The 19,494-nt window shown below is 39.3% G+C and overlaps 1 protein-coding gene across 1 annotated transcript; it reads right to left on the bottom strand.

Annotated features, from left to right (window-relative positions):
• Positions 1–6,562: 6,562 nt before the first annotated feature.
• Positions 6,563–19,254, bottom strand: LOC125282348 (tripartite motif-containing protein 51-like). Its single transcript, XM_057306929.1, is given in 5 exon segments — positions 6,563–7,056; positions 8,066–8,075; positions 8,682–8,841; positions 18,215–18,255; positions 18,955–19,254. Coding segments are annotated over 5 exon segments (1,005 nt in total).
• Between the last annotated feature and the right edge of the window lie 240 nt (positions 19,255–19,494).

The raw sequence follows: 19,494 nt of genomic DNA, 5'->3' as shown, positions 1-19,494 counted from the left end.
AATTCTCCTTTTTAATTTATTTAAGATTTTATTTATTTATTTATTTATTTATTTATTTATTTATTTGAGACAGAGAGAGAGAGGGTGAGAGAAAGAGAGCATGACCTGGGGGAGGAGCAGAGGGAGAGGGAGAAGCCAACTCCTCGCTGATGAAGGAAGCCCGACTTGGAGCTCAATCGCAGGACCTTGGGATCATGACCTGCAGATGCTTAACTGGCTGAGCCACCCAGGCGCCCCTGTAATTCTCCTTTCTAATGGGGTCATTGTCTGGTTTTGGAATCAAGGTAATGCTGGCCTCATAGGAGTTTGGACGTTTTCTTTCCATTTCTATTTTTTGGAACAATTTGAGAAGAATATGTATTAACTCTTCTTTAAATGTCTGGTAGTATTCCCCTGGAAAGCCATCTGGCTCTGGACTTTTGTTTGTTGGGAGATTTTTTTATTACTGATTCGATTTCTTTGCTGGTTATGGATCTGTTCAAATTTTCTATGTCTTCCTGATTCAGTTTTTGTAGTTGGTATATTTCTAGGAATTTGTCCATTTCTTCCAGATCACCCAGTTTGTTGGCATATAATTTTCCCTAATATTCTCTTATGATTATTTGTATTTCTGTGGTATTGATTGTGAACTCTCCTCTTTCATTCTCTATTTATTTGGGTCCTTTCTCTTTTCTTTTTGATAAGTCTTGATAAGGGCTTATCAATCTTATTGATTCTTTCAAAGGGCCAGCTCTTAGTTTCATTGATCTGTTCTGTTGTTTTGATGGCTTTCTATATCATTTACTTCTGCTCTAATCTTTATTATTTCCCTTCTCCTGCTGGCTTTAGGCTTTATTTGCTGTTCCTTTCTTAGTTCCTTTAAGTGTGAAGTTAGATTGCATATTTGAGACTTTTCTTGCTTCTTGAGGTAGCCCTGTATTGCAATATACTTCCCTCTTAGGACTGCCTTTGCTACATCCCAAAGGTTTTGGACTGCCATGTTTTCATTTTCATTTACTTCCATGTACTTTTTTAAATTCTTCTTTAACTTCCTGGTTAACCCATTCATTCTTTGATAGGATGTTCTTTAACCTCCATGAGTTTGTGGTCTTTATCAATTTTTTTCTTGTGGTTGACTTTCTTGTGGTTTTTTTTTTCTTGTGGTTTCATAGCATTTGGACTAAAATTATGCATGGTGTGATCTTGAGCTTTTCATACTTGTTGAAGGCTGATTTGTGAGCCAGTATGTCATCTATCCTGGAAAATATTCCATGTACACTTGAAAAGAATGTGTATTCTGCTGCTTTAGGGTGAAATGTTCTGAACATATCTGTTTAGTACATCTGGTCCACTGTGTCATTCAAAGCCATTGTTTCCTTGTTGATTTTCTGCTTAGATGATCTGCTGTAAGTGGGGTGTTAATGTCCCCTACTATTATTGTATTATTGTCAATGAGTTTGTTTATATTTGTTATTAATTAATAACATATTCATATATTTGTGTGCTCCCAAGTTGGGGGCGTACATACTTACAATTGTTAGATCTTGATGGATAGACCCCTTAATTATGCCACAGTGCCCCTGCATTTCTTGTTACAGTCTTTGTTTTAAAATCTGGTTTGTCTGATATAAGTATCCTACTCTGGATTTCTTTTGATATCTACTAGCATGATAGATGGTTCTCCATCCCCTCACTTTCAATCTACAGGTATCTTCAGGTCTAAAATGAGTCTCTTATGGCAACATATAGATGGGTCTTGTTTTTTATTCATTCCGATACCCTACATCTTTTGATTGGAGTATTTAGTCCATTTATATTCAGAGTGATTATTGAAAGATATGAATTTAGTGCCACTGTGTTATCAGTGAAGTTGGTGTTTCTGGTGATGTTCTCTGTTCCTTTCTAGTCTTTGCTGCTTTTGATCTTTTTTTTGGACTCAGAGAGTCCCCTTTAATATTTCTTGCAGGGCTGGTTTAATGGTCATGAGCACCTTTATTATTTTGTTTTTCTGTGAGTCTCTTTCTCTCTTTTTCTATTCTGAATGACAGCCTTGCTGGATAAAGTATGCTTTGCTGCATATTTTTCCCATTCAGCACATTGAATATATCCTGCCATTCTCTTCTGGCCTGCCAGATTTCTGTGGGCATATCTGTGGCAAATCTGATCTGTCTTTTCATGTAGGATAAGGACCTTTTTTTTCCCCCTTGCCACTTTCAGGATTCTTTCCTTGTCTGTGTATCTTGTGAATTTGACTATGATATGTCTTGGCAATGGCTGGCTTTTGTTGAATTTAATAGGAGTTCTCTGTGCTTTTTGGATTCCAATGTCTCTGTCCTTCCCCAGATTGGGGAAGTTTTCTCCCATAATTTGTTCAAATAAACCTTCTACCCCCTTTTCTCTCTCTTCATCTTCTGGGACTCCTATGATATGAATGTTATTATGTTTTAAGAAGTTGCTGAGTTCCCTAAGTCTACCTCTGTGATCCAATACCTTTCTTTCCCTCTTCTTTTCAGCTTCATTGTTTTCCATAATTTTATTTTCTATGTCACTGATTTACTCCTTTGCTTCATCTATCCTCATTGTTATGGCATCCAATTGGGTTTGCATCTCAGTTATAGCATTTTTAATTTCAGCCTGACTAGATTTTAGTTTCTTTATTTCTGCAGTAAGGGATTCTCTAGTGTCTTCTATGCTTTTCAAAGCCCAGATAGGATTCTTATAATTGTTGTTTTAAAATCTAATTCAGATATCTTACTTATATCTCTATTGAATAAGTCCTTGACCATTATTTCTACTTCTTCTTTTTTTGTGGGGCAAATTCCCATCTTGTTATATTGTCCAGAAAAAAAACAAACAAACCTAGATCCTAGGTGTGTTTTGGTCTGCTTGTTAAAAGAAGCTAGATCCAAAAAATAAAAGTTAATACATATATAAAAATAGTATTTTATATTGTATTATACAATATATATATATAAAAAAATAAAAATTAAAAGATAAAAAGTAAGCTTGGTCCTATTTCCCCTAGAGCTGAAGCTTTGGAGCACTCTATGATCAGTACACTTGGCACATGTTGAGCGGTTTGTACTGGTCTCCTGGGGGAAAGGCCTTTTGTGCTGATTCTCAGGCCAACTTCCCCCGGTGCAAATGCACCTCCAGGATGCAGGGGGGGCAGAGGTTGGTGTAGCAGCTCTGGTCTCCGCCTGGTGGCGGTGTTCAGCTCACTGAGGTTGGTCAGTCCCGGTGGGCCGGCTGTAAAAATGGCTTGGTCCACTCTGCTCTCTTGTCTCTGGAGCCAGGAGATGGTGCCTGCCACTCTACAGAAAGCCCTCACAGTTGAGCAATCACCCCTCCTGTGTCCCCAGCTTCTGTCAGATCCCCGCCTTCACACTGTCTGTGTCTATGCTGTCTGCTTGCCAGGCAGTACAGCACTCCTGTGTTTTTGTTTTTGTTTTTTATTGTTATTATATTATGTTAGTCACCATACAGTACATCCCTAGTTTTTGATGTAACGTTCCATGATTCATTACTTGCGTATAACATGCAGTGCACCATGCAATACGTGCCCTCCTTACTACCCATCACCAGCCTATCCCATTCCCCCACCCCCCTCCCCTCTGAAGCCCTCAGTTTGTTTCCCAGAGTCCATAGTCTCTCATGGTTCATTCCCCCTTCTGTTTACTCCCTCCTTTCTTCTTCCCCTTCTTCTCCTACTGATCTTCCTACTTCTTATGTTCCATAAATGAGCACTTCTGTGTTTTATCTCAGGTATGGCTGTGTTTCAAAACTCTAAACTTCAGAGACCCTGGTGGCACAACCCCATGATGATCCTCTGGGGGAGGGTCTGCAGCACCGTGGCCAGTGATGGCTTGTCTCAGAAAACAGTCACGAGATGGCACAATGGTTCAGAGTTTATAGTAAATCATAGCACAAAGCCAGCGCTAATGTTTACTACCCTGTCTTTGTTCCTATGCTGGTCTGTGAGGCTGCTCAATGGTACCCACTGGGTCTTTTGCCCACTGAGAGGCTGTATGACCTCTACCAAATACACTCCAAGCAGGGGAACTGCTTCTCTCCCCATGCAACCCAGAGGATCCTCATACCACACTGCCTGCTCCCGGGACTCTGCCCTCCTTCCTTGCTGGAGCACCACTCAGCTTGCCACGCATGACCCTGGCAATGGCACTGACCTCGGAAACTTCAAACTCTGTGCCTCACTATTTATTTTAAAAAATTGTGATATTTAAACCCTCTCCTTTTCCCCAGTAAATGGTTTTGGGGAAAAGTATTACCTAGGCAATCCCCTGCACATGTTTTCACTCTTTTCGCCCTCTCTCTCTCTCCCCCTCCTCTCTCCGAGGTCAGGCCTCTCTCCCCCTGCAATGCCGGTGGCTCTTTTCTCCCCCAAATCAACTCTCCCCGGTTCCTATCTTCCACAGGGTGGTCATGGTTTCTGCTTGTAGAAATGCAGCTTTGCTCTCTCAGTCCTGTGATCAATTTATTGGGTGTTTAGAATGATTTGATAATTACCTAGCTGTATTCAAAGGAGGAGGCAAGCTTAGGGTCACCCTATTCCTCTACCATCTTAACTCCTATCCCAAACACTTCTATCTTAATGACAGAAGGTGCTAGTTGACAGACGCTTTCTACCACTGTAGTTTCACAAAGTATATGGCACTTCCCAAGTGCTTCCACACATTTATTTGCAAACACTTCTATCTTAATGAAAGAAGAAACTGGTTGAAAGATGCTTTCAACACAGTGTAATTTTACAGAGTTAAGTATATGGCAAATTAAATTCATTTCTTAACTCTTTCCTTATTATCCTTATCTGGAGAATATAAATTATTTGTCTTTCTATTCTGCTTATAATTATTGTGAGGACTGAAAGACTAATTAATTTAAACTCCCACCATTCACTGCCTACACATGGCATGCTTTCTACAAATGCTAGTTGTTTTTTATGACATATTCTCACTAGTATTTTCATGAATTATTGTTAAATATTAAGAATTAATGTCAATTCTTTTTAAGGGTATGTCATAAAGTAATTCATGCTCAAAAACACATTGTATGATACTGATCTTCTACAGTGGAAGGAAATGAAACACAAATTACTTAAACTTCACTTCAACTTTGCTGTTTTTATTTATATTTCTGCAGTGAAAGTTTGCTACTCTCCCTTATTGTTGTATTTGTTCATCTCAATTTTTATTCTAATATACAATTAAACTAAATAAAATATAAGGATGATTAAGTGTATGATGTCATTAAAACATTAGTACCACAGAATTATATGTTCATATTGCTTCTGTTAAGCAATCCATCATGCAACTCGTCTGCCATTAAACTCCTAGGTGTTGGCTCAGACATTCTCAGACTTTTGTAGGTATCCTCTCACTAAAGGAGACATTACCAGACTTCTACAAATCCCTGAGCCACATTTGAAACTCTGTTTGTATTTATTGTATGCCAGACCTTCCAGTAAGTGAAATAAATACAAGAATATTTAGCATTATGTATATGATTCTTGATAAAAAAAGAAATGTAGTATAAGTATACTTGCTGTTATAATATTTTAATGTACCATCTCTTTGAAACTTTTAAGATTGATTAACTTTAGAACCATTTTAAATGTAATTTGTCTCTTGAGTATTCATTATTTTCTATAGCAAAAACTTTCACTGTCCAGTCTGGTACATGAAAATTTAAGCTATCTCTGACCACAGGTACCTTCATTAAAATTACTGAAAATTCCCAGATGTAGAATTATTATCTATATTGATGTCATTCTGTTTAGATAAGTATCTCTTTTGTGTCTCTGTTATAATTTCCTGAGCCTATAAATTTTGAAAGGAGTCTAATGCACATCTTTTTAAAATAATACTCCATTTAATTTTGGTTGCATTTGGTATGCTTTTTAACAGTGGTAGAGCATGTCCTTATTTGTTATCTTGTAACATCTATGAACTTACGCAAACACTTATTGAATGTCGATTATATCTTAACCTCTATGCCACCTACTTGAAATATATCTGTACATAAGGCTGGCATATCCTTCTTCTCCTATAATAGGTAAACTAGAGGAGAAGGACAATATTAGCTTGTGGACTTTACAAAGACTATAAGGTCTTCTGAGTCCACATAATCAGGAGACCTCAATTAGCCCAGAGGCTTTAAAAACTGTTCCACAAAGAAGAGATTTTAAAACCGAGCCGTGGTAAAGAAACATGCCTAAGCAGATGCAGAGCAGAGAGAAGAGAATTCCAAGTCCGTCAGTGAGAAGAAACCTGTGCTCCTGCTTAAGTCCGGTTAGCTGAGAAACCCACTCAGATATTCTTTGCCTCCAGTTACCTTAAAAAGCAAGTGAAAACACAAGACATAGAATAAAGATCATTGTTTTCTAAGAGAGGTTGTTTTTATTTAAAGAAAATGGAAACAAATGTAGACACAACTACCAACCTTTTAAAAGTAATCACTGTGTTTGATAAAGGAGGAAGGGAAAGAAAATCAAGCAGGCATTTCCCCGAGATACCTTGGATAAGGCCTTCCTGACACTTGGGGTCAGATTCTAACATATCCCTCATTATGAGGGTGTAGAGCAGAGAAAAGGTTGGAGAGGGCAAGAGAAGGAACAGGAGAGGAAACTGCAAATGAGGGCGCTATTGGCCACATGCACAAAGGTCACTACACCACACTCATAATCCAGGAACACCTCCACATGGCCCAGAGGCCTTTCCACATACTGAGGCAACAGCGGGGAGGAGGTAAAGAGACTGCATTGATTGTCTTCTTTGATACAAAAAAGGAGAAAAATTCCTTCCAAGTCAAGCACCATATCATTCCTCATTGCCCAAGAATCATCACAAAATCCAAGGACTCAGTTCCAACAGTTCCCCACATCCACCTCCCAGTAAAGTTGACCACAAGCAAATGTCTGGGCTCGCCAGGTGAGAAAATATTTAGATCTTGTTGTATTAGAGACAACATCAGGATGATCAGGACTGAAGAGGAAATGTCTCAGATCTTCACACAGGGAGATATGACAGGTGGTTATTTCATTTTCAAAAGGGGGGGGCACTGCAGGAGGAAGGAAACAATCATGTTAACATACAGTGTTGAGTCCTGATAGACACTATATAATAGTGTCTGGGTTTCTAGCTTATCCCTGGAAATGAGGGCCAGGGCAATGAGATAGCTCTAGAAATCCACTGTAGGCCAAGGTCTACTGGACTGTCTTCCTAATGGGCAAATCTTTAACCATACAAAAATAGAAGAAATTTATGAATTTTCTTTTTTTTTTTTAAAGATTTTATTTATTTATTTGACAGAGATAGAGACAGCCAGCAAGAGAGGGAACACAAGTAGGGGGAGTGGGAGAGGAAGAAGCAGGCTCATAGCAGAAGAGCCTGATGTGGGGCTCGATCCCATAATGCCGGGATCACGCCCTGAGCCGAAGGCAGATGCTTAACCGCTGTGCCACCCAGGCGCCCCATGAATTTTCTTAATATATATGAAGAAGAGGGATATCGCTAAACTCTGTTTTTTTTTTCCTCTGAAACATTTGAAATTGGAGGTCATTAGCAATTCACAGTAAGAGAAGTAGCCAGCTCATCTTCTCAGAAAATAATAATACCTCCTAATAATAATAACTCCTAAAGAGTGATCATTTTGCCTCATATTTAAGTATTTTTTACCAAAATATGCCAAGGTAAAATAAACTGAAAGAAAAATTCACATTTTTTTTTAGAAGTAGAAAGTTTGGAGCACCTGGATGGCTCAGTTGGTTAAGTGACCTACTCTTGATTTCAGCTCAGGTCACATGCTACGTGTGGGAGCCCCAAACCCTAGATTATCCTCCCCCATGCCTCTTCTCTCCCTCCTCCCACTTTATGCTTCGTGGAAATACCTATTTCTGCCACAGAACCCTCTCATGGTTTCAGGCCATATCCTTAATGTGTTCTTACATTTCTAAGAATTAAAATCAAGAATGGCATTTGTCTTCATGCAAGTCATGCACAGAATCCTGGCAACTGAACAGGCCTCCACAGACCCCTGTCCAACCCCACCTGACACAAAAACAACAAACCCTTTTCTATCTTTGGAGACGTAGAAAAATAGATGTTATGAAATACGTTTTATTATCATAACAAATTATGCTCCTATTTCAACATCAACAGTCTGAAACTATTAAACAATTCTCAAACCTTTAGTATAGAGGCAAACTTATCTTTTTAATGTGTCTTAAAATGCTATAAAGAGTAACACAGAGAAAGTTTTAGTATACACCACAAGATTCACAGTAGAAACTTCATTACTTATCCCTAAGGGTGGGTAAACCCCAATTCCAGCAGATTGTATCATGTATATGAAAACAGAAAGGGAAAATTAATTGTATAGATTCCCAAATTTTTCATTTCTACTGGGTCTCCATACAAATCCATACATCTTCAACAAGTTTCCTGGTCGTGGTTGGTCAGTAATTGAATATATATTAGAATTTGAGAAGGAGGTATTCTCTGGAAGTTTTTTTGCTTGCTTTTTCACAGACTTTTACAGATTTTAGCCTGGTCATCAGCATCACTGTGACAGGTGACACCCTTACCACAGTATCAGAAAGCATCATTGCACAGTCCTGAGGGAGGGCAAAGAGAATATGGACACGATCCAGGCAGCACCGTGACTCTCCATTTCTCAGTCTTTACCCAGAGCAGCTCCATGCCTGGTTTACGGCACATTTTCTTGAGGTCCTCATACATTCGTCTAAGGAGTTTTCCCGTGAGGGCCATGCTGTCCTCACTTTCTCTGAGTTGTTGAAAAATCTCTTTGCTCTCCTTTTCTATTCGCTCTAAATAACGTCTCTCTCTTCCTCGTAAAGCAAGTGATACACCTTCTGATAGCCCGGATCATCTCCCTCCACAGGTCACATAACCCTGAAGGGAGAGGATTAGTTAGATCCATACAGCCAGGCTGGTTTTATCCATGTCTTATCATCTATTTGTCTTCCAACATTTAGCAACTTGGTATATTCCTTGAAAACAAATTTAGGGACGTGTTTCTACCCCCACCCTTTTTTCTACTCATCTGGTAATTTTATTACACTAGAAGCCAAAACCTTGGCTCTAACTCCTTCCCCCAAATATTTACATTTGCATAAATAAAAGGTACTTGTGTTTCAATAATTGTCTTGCATGATATGCTAAGAACCTTCATTACTAAATCCATTTAGTCTCTTTTATGCCCAGATACTTTAGCTACAGACTGACTCTGCTTTGAGAAAATAATAACAAATAATAATTCCTAAAATTTTTCCTTCCACATCCACAAACTGCATGCAGACAAGAACCTTGTGTGTATGAGTACAGCTTAACTCTTCCTGCCCAGGTTATATTCCCCCTTTCTTAGCTGACATTCAGAGACATTAGCTGTCCTCAGAGACATTGATCAGCAGACAGCCACCTTCTAGTATTAATTCCCCCTTCTGATCTCTTTTCACTTTATCTTACCCTACTTTCCCCCCAACTGGTAAACATCGTTTATTCACTCACATGGTTTTGAAATTATAACAAAACATACTCGATTGACCCAATGTCTTGATTTTTGTGCTGTCTTTTTTACCTCCAACAAAATATATTTCTGGATCACAGGTAAACATTCACTAGACTCATTTATGGAACTCTCAGTCTTTCATGAAATCAGTGAATTCTCCTTTTCATTCTCCTTTTAACCAAGAACCTTCTTTGCTGAATCCACATGGTTTTTTACATGCATGTCACTAAGTTCTTTATGTCATCCTCCCTTCCTTCTATAAAACCTGCATACCCTGGGCTTCAAACAAATCACTGTCTCTTGGTTTCTCTCTAACAATTTACTTTTTCCAGCTCCTCTTTCCCAGCTGGACTTACCAATATAGGCATTCCTCAAGTTATCTTTCTATGTGAAAACTTTATTCTTTTCTTTCTAAAAACTCCTGTGTGAGATCCCTCGGCTCCAATGCCTAGAATACCCTAACAATTGGAAATGACCCTCTTGAGGCACATCTTTCACATGGGCTCCAACCTCATACATCCAACTGCCTACTGCATAGTTTATTAGGATATTTCACAGGAACTGGAAGGGTCACATTTCTCAAACTAACATTATCTTAGACCAAACCATCCATGTCACCTCCATTTCTAACCTAGGTGATGTTCCAATGTGAATCAAAACCTGTCTCACCCCTTTAACATTCTACACTCAAACAAATCATATTTTCTGACATTTCTCTACCCTAAGGACTATCCCTTGAATCCTTCCACTTCCCATGATGTGTGGTCAGTTATTCCTGATCAGTTATTCCTCATCTCAATTCTCTCCTACTTGCTTCCTTGACTTTCATTTTGAAGTCTTCCAATCAGTATTCTCCCTCAACTGCAATCTGAATGAATTTGCCAAAAAAAGAATTGTGATAATATCTCTTCCTTGCTTAAACTACTTCAGAAGCTTTTAATTTTATTCAATATGGTTCAACTTCTTATCATATCTTAGATAAACCTTCAGTAAAATTGCAGCTACTTATCTGTGTGCTGTGGGCCCCACTTGGATCATTCTCCTCATTACACCAGTCTTACTACATTTCAGTACTTATTTATTTATTTATTTATTTATTTATTTATTTATTTATTTTTACATTAATTAGATTTTCATTTTTTCTTAATGTGGAATATTTAAGTAGTTTCCAACTAATATTTGTTTATGCTGTGAGAATAATGATCTCTGCTTGAAGAGTCAAAACAAATTGACCTCAGATGAGATTGGTCAGTAAGAAAAAACGTTTTATATAGATAAAAATTTCTCACTCTTTTTTTTTTTTGTAATGCAAATATTTTTATTTTTTTTTTATATTTTGAATTTTTTAAAATATTTTTATTATATTATGTTAGTCACCATACAGTACATCTCTGGTTTTTTATGTAAAGTTCGATGATTCATTAGTTGCATATAACACCCAGTGCACCATGCAATACGTGCCCTCCCCACCACCCGTCACCAGCCTATCCCATTCCCCCACCTCCCTCCCCTCTGAAGCCCTCAGTTTGTTTCTCAGGGTCCATAGTCTCTCATGCTTCATTCCCCATTCTGATTACCCCCCCTTTCTTTATCCCTTTCTTCCCCTACCGATCTTCCTAGTTCTTATGTTCCATAGATGAGAGAAACCGTATGATAATTGTCTTTCTCTGCTTGACTTATTTCCCTTAGCATTATCTCCTCCAGTGCCGTCCATGTTGCAGCAAATGTTGAGAAATCGTTCTTTTTTGATAGCTGAGTAATATTGCATTGTATATATGGACCACAACTTCTTAATCCAGTCGTCTAATGAAAGGCATCTCAGCTCCTTCCGAGCTTTTAGTTCATCTTTTATTTTAAATTTTTTATTATGTTGTGTTAGTCACCATACAGTACATCATTAGTTTTTGATGTAGTTTTCCATGATTCCTTGATTGAGTATAACACCCATTGCTCCATGCAATATGTGCCCTCCTTAATACCCATCACTGGCCTACCCCAATCCCTCACCGCCCTCCCCTCTGAAGCCCCCAGTTTGTTTCCCAGTGTCCATAGTTTCTCGTGGTTCATTCCCCCTTCTGTTTACCCACCCTTCATTCTTCCTTTCCTTCTCCTACCGATCTCCCTGCTATTCCTTATGTTCCACAAATGAGTGAAACCATATAATTGACTTTCTCTGCCTTACTTATTTCACTTAGCATAATCTTCTCCAGCCCCGTCCATGTTGCTGCAAATGTTGGGTAATAGTTCTTTCTGATGGTTGAGTAATATTCCATTGTATATACGGACCACATCTTCTTAATCCAGTCATCTGTTGAAAGGCCTCTCACCTCCTTCCACAATTTAGCTATTGTGCACAATGCTGCTGTGAACACTGGGGTGCATATGGCCCTTCTCATCACTATGCCCGTATCTTTGGGGTAAATAACCAATAATGCATTTCCTGGGTCATAAGGTAGCTCTATTTTTAACTTTTTGAGGGACCTCCACACTGTTTTCCAAAGGGGCTGTACCAAATTGAATTCCCACCAACAGTGTAAGAGGGTTCCCCTTTCTCCATATCCTCTCCAACGTTTGTTGTTTCTTGCCTTGCCAATTTTTGCCGTTCTAACTGGCATAAGGTGGTATCTCAAGGCGGTTTTTTTTTTTTTCAAGGCGGTTTTGATTTGAATTTCCCTGATGCCTAATGATTTTGAACATTTTTTCGTGTGTCTGTTAGCCATTTGTATGACTTCATTGGAAAAGTATCTGTTCACATCTGCCCATTTTTTGATTTGATTAATTTTTTCTCATGTATTGAGTTTGTGAAGTTCTTTATAGATCCTGGATACTAGTCTTTTATCTGTAGTGTCATTTGCAAATACCTTCTGCCATTCTGTGGGTTGCCTCTTAGATTTTTTTACTGGTTCCTTGGCTGTGCAGAAGCTTTTTATCTTGATGCAGTGCCACAAGTTCATTTTGTTTCTCCTGCCTTTGAGACATGTCATGAAAGAAGTTCCTGTGGCCAATGTCAAAGAGGTTACAGCCTATGTTCTCCTCTATGATTTTGATGCATTCCTGTCTCACATCGAGGTCTTTCATCCATTTGGAGTTTATCTTTGTGTATGGTGTGAGGGAATGGTCAGGTTTCATTCTTTTGCATATAGCTGTCCAATGTTCCCAGCACCATTTATTGAAGAGACTGTCTTTTTTTTTACACTGGATGTTTTTTCCTGCTTTGTCAAAGATTAGTTGCCCACAGAGCCGAGGGTCCATTTCTGGGGTCTCTGTTCTGTTCCATTGGTCTATGTGTCTGTTTTTGTGCCAGTACCATGCTGTCTTTGTGATCATAGCCTTGTAGTATAGTTTGCAATCAGACAACATGATGCCCCCAGCTTTGTTTTTCCTTTTCAACATTTCCTTGGTGATTCGGGGCCTTTTCTGGTTCCACACAAAGTTAAGGGCTGTTTGTTCCAGGTCTTTGAAAAATTTCACTGGTATTTTGATCAGGATGGCATTGAAAGTAGAGATTGCTCTGGGCAGCATAGACATTTTAACTATCTTTATCTTCCGATCCATGAGCATGGACTGTTTCTCCATCTTTTTGTGCCTTCTTCAATGTCTTTCAAGAGTCGTCTCTAGTTTCTAGAATATGGGTACTTTACCGCTCTGATTAAGTTAGTTCTGAGATATTGTATGATTTTTGGTGCTATTGTAAATGGAATCGATTCCCTAATTTCTCTTTCTTCAGTCTCATTGCTTGTGTATAGAAATGCAACTGATTTCTGAGCATTGATTTTGTATCCCGCCACATTCCTGAATTGTTCTATGAGTTCTAGTAATTGGGGGGGGGGGTATTTTGGGTTTTCCATATAGAGTATCATGTCATCTGCGAAGAGAGAGTTTAACTTCTTCTTTGCTGATTTGGATACTTTCTATCCCTTTTTGTTGTCTGATTGCTGTTGCAAGGACTTCTAGTATTATGTCGAAGAATAATGGCGAGAGTGGGCATCCTTATCGTGTTCCTGATCTTAAGGGAAAGGCTTCCAGCTTTTCCCCATTGAGAATGATATTTGCTGTAGGCTTTTCATAGATGGTTTTTATGAAATGGAGGAATGTGCCCTCTATCCCTACACTCTGAAGTGTTTTAATCAGGAAAGGATGCTGTATTTTGTCTAATGCTTTCTCTGCCTCTATCGAGAGGGTCATGTGGTTCTTGACTCTTTTCTTGTTGATATGATGTATCACACTGATAGATTTGCAAATGTTGAACCACACTTGCACCCCAGGGATGAATCCCACTTGGTCGTGATGCATAATCATTTTAATGTACTGTTGGATCCTATTACCTAAGATCTCGTTGAGAATTTTGGCATCCTTATTCACCTGGAATATCAGTCTGTAATTTTCCTTTTTGTTGGGCTCTTTGCCTGGGTTGGGGATCAAGGTAATACTGGCCTCATAGAATGAGTTTGGTAGTTTTCCTTCATTTCTATTTTTTGAAACAGCTTCAGGAGAATAGGTATTTTTTCTTCTTTGAATGTTCTCTAGAATTCCTGGGGGAATCCGTCGGGCCCTGGACTCTTGTTTTTGGGGAGGTTTTTGATCACTGCTTCAATCTTTTCATGATTAATCGATCTGTTTAGATAACCAATTTCTTCAAGTTTCAGACTTTGTAGTTTATAGTTTTCCAGGAAGGCACCCATTTCTTCCAGGTTGTTTAATTTATTGGCATATAGTCGTTGATAATAGTTTTTAATAAAGCATTGTGGTCCAAGAATATGAAGGGAATAATCTCTGTCTTTGGGTATCGGTTGAGACCTGTCTTGTGACCCAGTATATGGTCTATTCTGGAGAAAGTTCCATGTGCATTGGAAAAGAATGAGTATACTGTTGTTCTGGGGTATAGTGTTCTGTATGTATCTATGAGGTCCATCTGGTCCAGGATGTCATTCAAAGCTCTTGTTTCTTTGTTGCTTTTCTGCTTAGGTGATCTGTCTATTGCTGAGAGCAGAGTTTTGAGGTCCCCTACTGTTGACTTATTATTATCTGTATGTCTCTTTATTTTGGTTAACACTTGGCTTATGTAGTTGGCTGCTCCCATATTGGGGGCACAGATATTTATAGTTTGATCCTCTTGTTGGTTAGACCCTTTGAGAATGATATGGTCTTCTGTATCTCTAACTACAGTCTTTAGCCTAAAATCTAATTTGTCTTATAGGAGAATTGCTACCCCAGTTTTCCTTTGAGGTCTGTTGGCATGAAAAATGGTTCTCCATCCCTTCACTTTCAGTCTGGATGTATCTTTAGGTTCAAAATGAGTCTCTTGTAGACAGCATATGGATGGGTCATGTCTTGTTAATCCCACCTGCAACCCTGTGGCATTTTATGGGAGCATTTAGGACATACACATTGAGAGTGATTATTGAGAGATATGATTTTAATGATGTCATGTTGTCTGTGAAGTCTTTGTATAGATTGTAAATTTCTGTTCTGTGTCACTCTTGGGGTCTTTTATAGAACCCCCTTAATATTTCTTGTAGGGTTGGCGTGGTGGTCACATATTCTTTCGGTTTCTGCCTGTCTTGGAAGGTCCTTGTCTCTAACATCCACTCTGAATGGCAGCCTTGCCGGATAAAGGATCCTTGGCTGCATGTTCTTCTCACTTAGTGCTCTGAATATGCCTTGCCAAGTTTTCCTGGCTTGCCAGGTCTGTGTAGACAGGTCTGACGTTATTCTGACGTTCCTCCCTCTGTATGTGAGGATTCTCCTCCCCCTGGTTGCTTTCAAGATTGTATCCTTGGATCTAATATTTGTGAATTTCACTATTATGTGAAGTGGTGTAGGTGTGTTCTCACTGATTTTGGGAGGGGTCCTCTCTGCCTCCTGGACACGAATGCTTGTTTCCCTCGCTAGATTAGGGAAGTTTTCGGCTATAATTTGTTCAAATATCTCATCTAGACCTCTCTCTTTCTCCACCCCCTTGGGGATGCTGATGATTCTGACATTGGAATGTTTCATTGAGGCCGTGATCTTCCATAATCTACATTTTTGAGATTGGATTTTTTGGAGCCAAGTTCCCATTTTTTCCTTCTTTCTATCATCCCATCTTCCAATTCACTAATTCTTCTGCCTCATTTACCCTGGCCATCAGAGCATCCAGTTTAGACTGCATTTGATTCATAGCATTTTTAATTTCTGCCAGATTCGCTCTCATTTTTGCCCTTAGAGATTCTATATTCTCGTTAATATTTTCATTAATATTTTTTTCAAGCCTACACATCATCTTGACCATTGTTACTCTGAACTCCATTTCTGACAATTTGGTTATATCCATATCCCTCAGTTCTGTGGCACAGGCCACAGTCTCTGTCTCCTTTCTTTTCTGGGGATTCCTCCTCCTGGTCATTCTGATGAGGAGAGGTTGCGGGGATGCACAGAGCCCTAATTATTGACCAGGACCCAGGCAGTGTGCACTTGTTTTATAGGGTCCTTAGGTATGTGGGCTTTTTGACTTTTCAGCCTGCCTTCTGGGGAGGAGGGGACTGCCACGCTGATACTCAGGCAACCCTGTTTGGGTAGAGTTGCCCGGTCCCCTGCGAGGGGGCGTGGGGATGGGCACAATGTGAACCGGTATTTCTGGGCTTTTGTCCTCTGGCTGCTTTCCCTGGCGGTTTTCTGTGACTCTTCTGAGAGTCAGAGCAGCAGTGGCTGTATCCTAGCCTCTGTCTCAGAACAGAGGCAGTCAGCTCTCCACTGAGCTCTCCTGGCCACTTTAACTCTGCTTCTGTACGTGCTGCTAAAAACCCTACATTGTCGCGGGTTGTGCGCCCCACAGCCACTCTCCGAGCCCTCGCTCCCAGGGCTGGCACGTCTCTGTCCTTTGTGCTTCCAACACCGGTTCCCACATGCGCTCCCCAGCTCCCTGTTTCAGTGTGGTTCGCACGCACTCGGGAGCACCGGTTTTCAGTCTGGTCACGCACACGCATTGCCGGGCTCCCGGTCTCAGTCTGCTTTCTCCCGGGTGCCAGTCCGCAAGTCCAGCCCGCTCCCCAATGCAGGAGGCTACTGCTTCCTGGCGCCAGAGTGCCACAGCTCCCTCCCCTTTCTTTTTATCTTCTGATATCTGTGCACAGATTCACAGCTCCCCACTTTGTACCTCAATACTCAGCCCCGGAGATGTTCGTTTATAGAGAACCTGATGTATCTTCCTACATCTCGAGCTGATTTAGTGGGTGTTCAGGATGATCTGGTAGATATCCATCTCCATTCAGGGTACCAGCTGAAAAAAGGTCCCTACTCCTCCGCCATCTTCTTTCCTCCTCCTTTAGTTCATCTTAAATGCAGTCCAGCCACTTAGCATGCTTACTTCAACTGTACTTCTCATAAACAGGTCATGCTTGATTTTTAGATCTGACTTCAAATGTCTCTACTCTCATTTATTTTCCTTTATTGTCTTCACAATGGAGAAACAAAGGCAGGCGTGGGGGAAAATAATAAGTTCAGTTTGAGATGTGTTTAATTACTCTTCCTAAAAAGGTATTTCCCCAAATAGCCACATGCCTTAATTTCTGACCTCATGCAGATGTCTGCCTAAAATGTAATCCTCAGAGTAAGGCTTTTCTGATCACCATATTGAAATTCAGTTTGTCAAAGCTACTTTCCTTATTTACTTTCCTACTGTATTTTTCTCAAAATCACTTAGCATGGTGATTCATACTCTAAGTTTTATATTTTGACTAGTTAAATACCTTGCCCAACTACCTCCTGAGCTCCTTGAGTGCAAGGAAATCTGTTGCTGTTGTCTATTTCTAGGTTGGCTTAGAACAGTTACTGAGACACTGTAGGTACTGGATATTTCAAGGAAAAAATATTGTAAGTTATGCCCTTAAGGATATCACCTTTAATGAAAATAGTTTTGTTATATCATCTTGTTATTCACACAGCCCAATTTTGATTCCTTTATTAGTGGTGACAAGGTTCTTTAATACTCTGTTTCTATGTTTCTATCAGGAAATCTTTACTTCTTCAAAAATGTAGCTAAACTTTTGTTTCACCTCTCATTAGTGGTGTTCAATCCATATTTTTTAATCCAGAAGTGATAGATCCACATTCCTCAGTCATTCATTTAGGTCACACTTTGAAATAACCAATGCTACATTACTAGCCACATCTCTCAACATTTCATCTCTTATAATACATGTGTTGACCAATATGAATTTTATAGGATTTCAACTAACTTTAGGATTGCTCTAGTTATTAGGTTTGAACTTGAGTGTATTTACCTGCTTGATATCCCCATGAGTTTGTTACTTCATATTGTCCAATCACCAAAATAATCAAAAAATATCCTCTACACATTCAATAATTTCTTTACTTCTAAGAAAACCTACGTTTACCTCATCTACTAATTATTGTCTCCCTTGATGATAGTTATTCTTCAATACCTGTTGGTTTGATATTATCTTACCAGAAATAACATCCATCAGCTGGTTGTTTTGATTTTAGGAAGAAATCATAACAAATTGGCATACTTCCTTATAGATGATTAGATTTGCTATTGGTTGCCCACTCATTGAAGACTATGAACATTTTATCTCAAGTATGATCACTGTATTCAAGGCTGGTGCTGAAGAAAACAGAATCCCTTGCTTACCTCCCATGTTCTGATTTTGCTGGTCTCTCTTTTTTTTATTTCTCTGGTTTTTCTTGCATCTTTTCCCACAGAGATCTTATTTGTTTCAGGAGCTTTTGCTACAAAAGAACCAAGAATGTGAGCATCAGAAAAGCTGTTATTGAAACGGTCATATCCTAACATGAAGAGGGGCAGGGAATGCAAGATAAATGATTACTAAAGAGGGCAAAGTGCCAGCGCATTTTATTGTTAAGCCCAATGTCAAATATGGAGGACTTTTATAACCACGGAGTAAACCTACAGTTGGAAACGTTGTCTCACTATGGAGGAAACTGGCCCTCAAACTTAATGTCACCAAACCATATTCATTAAATGGAAATTGTCTCAGCTTTTAATTGTCCTGTTGCTAGTTATTATCTCCTAGTATCCTATTATGTTAGCAAAGAGATAGTGTTTCTAAGTAGACTCTGTTAGATTAGGCTTCTTGCAATGGTGGTCATAGTGGACAGTAACCATTCCTAAAAATAACAGATTTGTTCACCTTGGTCTTACGCTGAATTGTCACAGTTCCAACTGTGATCAACATCATCACCATCGACTTGAGTTGTAAGATTTTAACTGTGAAAATGTAAGTGCTATAGGATTGAGACTATCTTTTTTGCAATAGCTGACCCAAGTGTCTGGCACATAATGTCAGTTAATATCTGTTCTATATGATGCATGGATGAATAAAAATTACTTTTGCTTCCTGATAATCTCTCAAATCTCTCAAATATCAGATCCTCCAGATTCAAACTTGTCTCTCAGCCATTGCTTACCCGGTATTCCTCAGCAGTCCAATCAATGGAACAATGTCTATGGGCCACATGCTCCTTAGATTTACAGCAGAGCAAACAGAGCAGATCCTTTCTAACCTCACAGAAGTTCTTTGTTTTCCTGTGCATCTCACACATCTTTTCTATAGAGCTCAGTAAGTGGTAAGGTCTTGCCTGCCTGGCAAGGAATACCCGTGTCTCCAAAACAATGTTGGTTGTAAAGTCACCTATAGTGACTGGGTCTATTAAATAATTCACACATATGGAGCAAATGATCTCATTATGGTCAATGTTGGAAGCCATGTCTCTAAGAAAAGAAGTGAAGAAAGAGGAAATGAGTTTGGCATGGGTCTTGAAAGAAGCACATATTCAAAAGCATTATAAATACTGAGAGGTATGAGCATCATTTCCTTCCTGTATGTATGGATATCCTAGCATATACAGCAGGACATGCTATGTTTTTTCATGCAACAGAAAGACAATGTTGAAGAAGAGAGTCCTCATGTTCTTCAGCCAGCATAGTGATTTGTTGAACATGGCCTT

The sequence above is a fragment of the Ursus arctos genome, unplaced genomic scaffold (genome assembly GCF_023065955.2).
Source record: "Ursus arctos isolate Adak ecotype North America unplaced genomic scaffold, UrsArc2.0 scaffold_47, whole genome shotgun sequence".
NCBI classification, from domain to species: domain Eukaryota; kingdom Metazoa; phylum Chordata; class Mammalia; order Carnivora; family Ursidae; genus Ursus; species Ursus arctos.
This window is presented reverse-complemented; position numbering and strand designations above follow the sequence as displayed.